This window comes from Vombatus ursinus, unplaced genomic scaffold (assembly GCF_900497805.2).
Source record: "Vombatus ursinus unplaced genomic scaffold, bare-nosed wombat genome assembly UNPS02014805.1, whole genome shotgun sequence".
In the NCBI taxonomy this organism is placed as follows: Eukaryota; Metazoa; Chordata; class Mammalia; order Diprotodontia; family Vombatidae; genus Vombatus; species Vombatus ursinus.
The window spans coordinates 14,522,177-14,530,742 of NW_020954583.1; the positions used below are offsets into that span (position 1 = coordinate 14,522,177).

General features: G+C 35.2%; 1 protein-coding gene across 3 annotated transcripts in view; it reads left to right on the forward strand.

Annotated features, from left to right (window-relative positions):
* ROBO1 (roundabout guidance receptor 1) overlaps positions 1-8,566 on the forward strand; it is a 449,796-nt gene that overhangs the window by 251,098 nt on the left and 190,132 nt on the right. For all 3 annotated transcript variants that reach the window (XM_027874166.1, XM_027874168.1, XM_027874167.1), the window contains exon 3: positions 6,003-6,160. In XM_027874166.1, coding sequence (XP_027729967.1) covers positions 6,003-6,160 — 158 coding nt within the window. The remainder of the gene's footprint in view (positions 1-6,002; positions 6,161-8,566) is intronic.

Here is an 8,566-nt window from a genome sequence, read left to right on the forward strand (position 1 = left end):
TGTGTGTGTGTGTGTGTGTGTGTGTGTGTGTGTGTGTGTGTGTGTGTTTTTAAAGAAAGGGAAAGATAAACACCATCTATTTATATGGGGCCACACAAATACATGGCAGTTTGGGAGCTAAAACTGATATACTGACTTTTCATTCTTTATTCACGGCAGTCTACTCTTGAGAGTATTATTCACTTTGGCATTCACTAACTCCGTCAATGGAATTCTTTGTACTGCTTTCCATTTGTACTGGCAGCTGAGAAATTTGGCAATTCCCTACATAGTGACTAATAGTAATAATATTCCTTTGCGGATGTAATATACTGTATTAATGCTAAGAGCTATATAAACATTAAATAATTTTCTTTCACAATAGCCCTTCAGAAAAATGTGTAGAACTATCTTCATTTTATGGAGGAGACTGAAACAGTGACCTGGTAAAGCTGTAATACAAGTTAATATAATTGTACATTGGAGTAGAGTCATTAATTTATGGTCACGTTCATAATTATACATCAGTCTACTAAAAACAGAACACACTTTAAATTATTGTATACATGGATGCTATCTCATATGGGGTTTTTTTGGGAAAGTACTGTATCAATAATTATCTAATAATTTTTGAAGACCATGAAAAGCAAATAACCAAACAGTACTTAAAATATTTATGTAAGTTCATTTTCTTTTTGTGATGTTACTTATCATCTCATGGAATGAATACTTGTAAGATTATTTTCCTTTGGTTTCTTTGGTTTTTCTATTTCCATACTCTGTTATCATCTGTGTCCTTTACCATCTATGCATATTTCTTTCTGATCTGCTTCATTGTTTTACCCATATTTGTCTCTGTGAGTGCCAGAAGTTGGATCTATCTCCCCTGCAGAATAAAACACATTAGTTTTTTTAAAAAATTTACTGTTTTTTACCATTTTTAACTATTATTATTATTTTTTTTATTGTATACTACTTAGGCTCCCATTCTTGCCAGGTTTATTGACGAATATATTCTAGATGAATAAAGATTCCAGAAGTCTAGCTCCCAGATAAGTGGAGCTGTAATTTTATATAATTGTATAGTAAAACATGAACATAGTTACTTAGAACCTTTAAAAAAATCATCCAATCCTATCTTCTCAAGCAGATTGTTTTTACTACTGCCTGCATATAATGTATTCTTCCTTCTCCTTTCTTCAATCTGTATTAATTCCTAAAAAGTTCCCTTATTTCCTTATATTTGTCATTTATTATGGAGCAGTGAATGCTATTACACAATAGTTTGTTCAGTCATTTCACTTTCTATTGAGGGGGAAGAGTTCTTTCTACTTTTTTTTTTAACCACAAAAAGTGCTCCTGTGAATATTTTGGTTACATGTAAGTCATTTATCTCTGTCACTGACCTCCTTGGGATCCTTGTCCAGCTGTAGTAACACTGGGTCAGAGTATAATGATATTTCTGTCACAATCACAATTTGTTTTCTGTAATGGTTAGATCATTGTTCTGTTAATCCATTAACAAGCGTGTATTAAATACTTATTATATACCAAGCACTGTGCTAAGAATTGGGGATGCAAAGAAAGGCAAACACACACACACACACACAAAACAACACAACAAAAACCCAAAACATCCTATGGTCTATCCCTTCTAGTAACTCACATTGAAGTGGGAAGACCACATATAAAAACTGTGTCCATAAAAGATAGATAAAGAATAAAGAAAATGTTACCATAAAGAGAAGGAATAGGGGCAGAGGGTAGGAGAGGCCTCAGGCAGAAAATGGGATTTGAACACTCTTGAAGTAGGCCTGGAGGCAGAGGGAGAACACTCATTTAATAATAGGACCCAGCTAGTACAGAACTATGAAATGGGAGATGGAGTTTCATGTAAAAGGAGAATAAGTAAGCCAGGGTAGATGCCAAAGAGAGTATTTTATATTTGATCCTGGAGTTAATAATAAGCCACTGGGTTTATTGAGTAGAGACATGACATTAGACCTGGTTAGATCTGCATTTTTAACTTTCATTGGCAGCTGAGTAGAAGAAGATGGATTTAGAGTGAGGAGAAGCTAACTTGGGGTGGAGAGATCAATTAGAAGGTATCATAGTAGTGTAGTCAATCAAAAAGTGATAAAATCCTATACTAGGGTGGTGATTGTTTGAGTAGAAGAAGGACACATATATAAGAGACGTTGCAAGGGAAGAAATTACAAGACTTGATAACAGATTGGATATCTGAGTTGGTTGAAAATGAGGAGATGATAGTGACCCTGAGGTTGTTAGCTTGGATGACTGGAAGGATGGTGGATTCCTCAGAAGTGATAAGAAAGTTCAGAAGATGGAAAAGTTTGAGAAAGGTAATGAGCACAGCTCCACCATCAGTTGCATTAGTGTGCTTGTCTTCTCATAGCTTCTTGATCACTATTTCTACTTAAAGAAATTTTTAAAAGTTAGAGTTACTTAATATTTATTTCATATTTTCACCAGAGCCTCTAAGGATTTAGAGCACTTATGAAATACTACCTTTGTTTTATTGGTCTTAAAGTGAATAAGAAGTGGACTTAGCAAGAGGACATATAGAATTTTCACATCCAGTATAGTTTTTTTTTTCTTCAGGTCTAACAATTTAAACAAACAAAAAAGCCTCCTTTTTGGATAGATTGACATAGCAATAGTATATGGAAATTTGCTAGAACTTTAGAAGCTGTTTGTATTTAAGTAAATAAGCAATCATGTCCAGTAGATTTTCTGCCAGGAAACTAACCAAGGTATAATTTTGAGTTTAAAAATAAAAAAAGTTACATGTTATATAAAGCGTAAGTAGATGACATAATTATGGAAGACCTATGAAGTATTCAACTTCAAATTAGAAAGTAAATGCTTGGCCTTTCAGAAACTAGTCTTGATTAACTCTTGCCTTTCTTCTGTGTTGTTATGTTTCTGCATCATTTGTAAAACAAGGCAATGATTTTGGTTAAAGGCCTTTAATACAACATTATTTTATTCTTGGCCTTTTTCTTTCCTGCCTAAATACTGGCTTTTATAGGTTCCAGAAATATTTCTATGAACTCTCAATTTTTAAAATATAATCTAAAATATTTAATGCTAAGCATTTTACATAGTTTGTGTCAAGGAGGCCCTTACTTTTTTTTTTTTTTTAAGGCAGTTGGGATTAAGTGACTTGCCCAGGGTCACACAGCTAGTAAGTGTCAAGTGTTTGGTCTGAGGTCAGATTTGAACTCAGGCCCTCCTCAATCCAGGACCGGTGCTCTATCCATTGCACCACCTAGCTGCCCCAATTCTAGCTTTCTTCATCAGACACCATATTACCCGTCAATTCAGTTTTAATTTTTCTTAATTGAAATTTAGTGTCTAGTTTGGGAAATATTGTTCTTAGTTCTGTGCCAAATATTAGGAGTCATTGATCAATACTGAGAAAATGGGGGAAGAGTTGGTGACCATTCCAGATAAAGAACATCATTTGTGGAAAATGAGGGTATTTTTCTTGGAGATGAGGCTTATGAGGAATATGGCAACTTGTCTTTTAGGAATTTAAAGGGTTGTCATGTAGAAGAGAGAGGGGAGAAGAGCAAGCTCTTTGAGAGTAGCATCAATTTTTCAATGAGATGGTGCTGGCCTGCTTTATATGGCCCTTGTCTCTCTTAGGATAGGCAGGGCCAATCTATCAGTCATACCTGGGCCCCATTATTTCAGGTTTAGTGTAACTCTTCACAGCATAGAGAGAAAAGGATTTTTTTTAGTGAATTATATTTTATTTTTAATTATATGATGTAAAATCCAAAATAACTTAATAATAAATAGTATCAAAATATATATTTTACTTATATAACACTTTGGTTTTGTTTTATTATTTTTTGATTTATTTGAGCTGTATCAATTTATAGAAAATGCATGTTATTAGGGGCAGGTAGGTGGTGCGGTGGATAAGAGCACCGGTCCTGGATTCAGGAGGACCTGAGTTCAAATGCGGTCTCACACATAACACTTACTAGCTGTGTGACCCTGGGCAAGTCACTTAACCCCATTGCCTAGCCAAAAAAAGAAAAAAAAAGAAAGGAAAATGCATGTTATTTACAAGGTTGGTCTAGAGAAATCATACAAATGATTTGTTTTTATTAGCAAAATATTGGGCTTCAAAGATGTTAGATACCATCTTAAGCTTGTAAGATATTTCAGAAATGAAACAGATTTAAGTTTCATTCAAGTCTTTTCAACTTCCTTTCTGTATATAGCACTTTCTTTTAAGCCATATTTTCTTTATGATATAATCTTACAGTAAATAATAATTCAATCTTAGAAATGAATTAAAATCTTTTGCCAAAGCATCTTACTAATTTTTTGTTATATAGTACTATAATGAGCTCTAGATTAAGTTTTTAATTTTCTTTTAAGTGTGTTTGTCAATACTGTATCATTGGAAATGGAATAAAAAGAACTTTGTGCAAGAATACAAAGTCTTGTTGTTTGGGGGAAGGGAGGCTTTTTATTTTCCTACCATTGTATACTCTAAGTGGACTCAACTTGTCTCATTGACATAATTGAAAAGGCATGCTTAAAAAAAAATGAGACTTCCTTAACCTACTTATATCTAACCTTTAATTCCAAAGCACACATATATGAAAAGGCAAGAATTACCAGTTAAAGTATATGATTTTGGAAACTTCTTAACTTGTTTGAGGTTTTGAATCTTAAATTTAAGAATTTTTTTAAAAGTAGTAGTTAAAGGACTGTATTTTACATTGTGGTACTTTAATTCTTAAATATATTTTTAAATGTTATGTGAGTTGGAATATGGGGAAATTTATGTAACATGCCTACTCTCAGAATAACTGCAGTGGGTCTCTCATATAAATCAATATATCTTTTTTTAAAATTTAAAAACATTTCTCTTTCCTTCTATCTTTTCCAAACTCTCTTTTCAACAATAGTCATGGTTTAACTTTGGTTACTGATTTTAGAATTAGAAGACCCAAGTTCAAATCCTAGCTCTTTAACTTAGAACTTATGTGACCATGGGCAAATTACATTACTTACTTGTCACTCATGCTACTGATCTGTAAAATGTAAAAGAGGATACTATCTGGCCTCTCAGGTCACTTCCAATTCTTACATAACTATGATAGAACTTTTTGTATTATGTAATTCCAATTACCTGGGTATATCAATGTGAAGATTTTAGAGGGGAAAAAATGCTGATGGCATTAAATTGATTTGTGTGTGTGTGGCCTTTTATTACTGTTTATCTTATTATGTTAGACTAAAGTAGACATGGTAAATATGCGGAATGTGTTTTTTGTAAATATTTTATTGTGAAAAAATACATGCATACTTTGACAATTTCTGTGTATGTTTTTCAGTCTGTTGGCAACATTTTTAGATGGAAGAAGGAAAAACAAAGAATTCTGAATTTAATAGCTTTTATAACATGTGTAATTTCTTTTTTTAAAAGAAAAATATATAAATGACAATGATTATATACACCAAAGTGTCACACCAGTGCTATTTTTAAATCCTCCCATTGAAATAGTCTTGTGAAGTTATTTAGAAGAATCAAATTCCACATCTTTATTTCTACTTTTCATTTTTATATTAGTGTTTATTTCTATATAATTCATTTAACTTATATGTTATATATATTACATATAAGATATAACTATATCTTATATAGAAAATTTGAATTTGACATAGTTTCTTCTAGTCCAATTCTCATTAGTTATGGGATTATAGAAAGAATAGGGTAATAAAGAAAATGGACTATTAAAGATGTGTTAATAGAAATAACAGTGATAACACTGTGTACTGAGTATTACCATCCTCAGATATGCTTAGGATTCCTTTCTTAAAGAAATAGATAACTATGACTAAATTGTACCTCTAACAAATTCAGTGAGCTCACTATTTGTAAGTCCTATTGTAATATCTGCTACAGTGAAACATCTGTCTCTTCACACACACACCAACACTGATGGTAATGTTCAACTTTTGTTTTTTTAAAGTACTGCGAGATGACTTCAGGCAGAACCCTTCAGATGTAATGGTGGCAGTAGGAGAGCCTGCAGTGATGGAATGCCAGCCTCCACGAGGCCATCCAGAACCCACTATTTCTTGGAAAAAAGATGGATCACCATTGGACGATAGAGATGAAAGAATTACTGTAAGTATTAAAATAATCATTGGAGCATAGTTGTAGATGCTTTCATTAATGAAACAGTAAATGAATGATAAGGCTGCTTACTTTGGAGATCGTTGTGCTACATCCAATTTCTCCTCCTAGTTAAAGAAATATTTTTATTTGTTCTAAAGTTGACATTGTGCCGGTCATGCCCTGCACTCTCCTCCTAACAGGAGCAGGCTGCCAGGGTCATACTTACCAGTCTTCGGAGCCCACCCAGATAAACGTAGAGACGAGCCGATCGGGAGGTGCAAGCACTTGAACTTTGATATTCAGAGGCCATCACAGCAAGGCCAAGCAGGAAAGCAAGAGCAGGAGCAAGAGAGCGAGCTCTGACCCCTACCGCCCCTTATATACCTTCCTAGCCCCTCCTCCTCAGCCCGCCTACTAGATTGATTGTAGGATCAGATACCGGAAGGGGATGTCTGGGGTTAGCACTGCACCAAGGGAGAGGATGTGACAAAGGAAGCTAGGCCTAGATACCGGAAGGAGGCGTCTGGGGTTAGCGCTGTACAAAGGGAGAGGACGTGACAAAGGAAGCTAGACCCAGATACCGGAAGGAGGCGTCTGGGGTTAGCGCTGTACCTAGGGAGAGGACTAGACAAAGGGAGCTCGTTCTCTGCCATCCCACTCCCACGTGGCACAGCCCCCTGCCTCAGGAGCACATGCTGCGGCTACTTCCCCGTATCCTGTTCCTACCCCAGTTCACCACAACTCCACATGGCACAGCCCCCTGCCTCGGGAGCGTGAGCTCTGGTTACTTCCTAATATCTTGTCCCTGCCCCATCTTGTCACAACCCCCACATGGCACGTAGCCAACATCAGACAATCCCTCACAGACATACTAACAGATTTTATATAGTAATTAAAAGCTATGATCTCACGGGAGCCTTACAATAACCTTGTATGGTAGGTACTTAGAGCAATTCTCCTTATCCCCATTTTGCAAATTTGAACTCTCTGATTCAGAGAAGTGACATGATCGGGCCTGCTGGTGGATCTTGCAGGAAGAGTCAAGCAGGGCTTTCCTGACTCACAATCCAATATTCATTCTATTACATAATGCTGTCACAGGTATATGAACAAGTCAAGCTTGTAATGATATTTAGTTTGGTCATTAGAGATGAAAAAAATTGTTTTTTACATATTTAAGGTGTTTGTCCATAAATGATAGGGTTATACTAGAAAGAACATAGCCATCTCTATATGTCAAACAAAATTCCTTCTTGAATAGCCCCACATAATTCATAGAACCGTGGGACGAGAGCTAGCTGGGAACTCAGTACAATCTGCTAATCTTATAGATGAAGAAAATGAGGTCTGGAGTGGTTGACTCTTTCCAAAGTCCACAGTAGTAAGTGCCAGAGCCAGCGATTGAACAGAGTTGCTCTGACTCCAAATCCAGCACACTTTCCTCTGCATCATTCTAGCTTCCTAATTTTAATTTCTACAGTTTTTTTTTCAGTTTTATTGTTGGATTTTGATTTTAACCACTCATTTACCCAAACACCCTTTCCTACTGAGTCTTTTTTTTTTTTTTTTTTTTTTTTTACAAATCAGAAGCCAAACCACCAGTCACATCGATCACATCAAAAAGTAAATGTCACATTCTGCATCCATAGAACCTTCTCTCTGTAGTAGAGGAAAGTGTGTTTCATTATCAGTTCTCCATAATAAACATTGGCCAATATGATTCATCCTAGTTAAACTCTGTTTTAACACTATTATCATGCTTTTTTTTTTTTTTTTTTTTGCTCAATAGTGTACAGTTTTCTATTTATCATTTCTTATGGAGCGATCATATAGCATTACTTCTTTATACCACAGTATACTTTTACATTCTTTAGTTAATCAAAAAACAAACATTTATTTAGTTTTTTCTGTATAACAGACAACTGTGTTGAATGCAGGGGATACAAAATAAAAATACTTTCTGCCCTGAAAGAGCTTACACTCTACTGGAGGGGACAGTTCCATGTGAATTTGGCCACTTCTTCTCTGTTTCCTTTGCTGGATGCTCCTCCAGATCTTTTCCTGTAAAACTGTAGGTGTTCTTCAGGTTTTGGTCCTTGGCTTTCTTCTTTCTTTTATACAACTTCACTTGGTGGTTTCTTCAGCTCTCATGGATTTAATTAGCATCTCTTTGCTGATAATTCTCAAATCTATCAATCCCGTTCCAGTCTCTCTGCTAACCTCCAATATTGCATCTCTAATATTTTTCAGACATCTCAAACTGGATATCCAACAGGCATCTTAAACTCAATATATCCAGAACAGAACTCATTTTCTTCCCTACTAAACCCTTCTCTATCTTACCCTATAGAGAGGGCAGCACCATCCTCTCAGTCCCTCGGGCTCACACTTTAAGAATCACCTTGGATTGTTTAT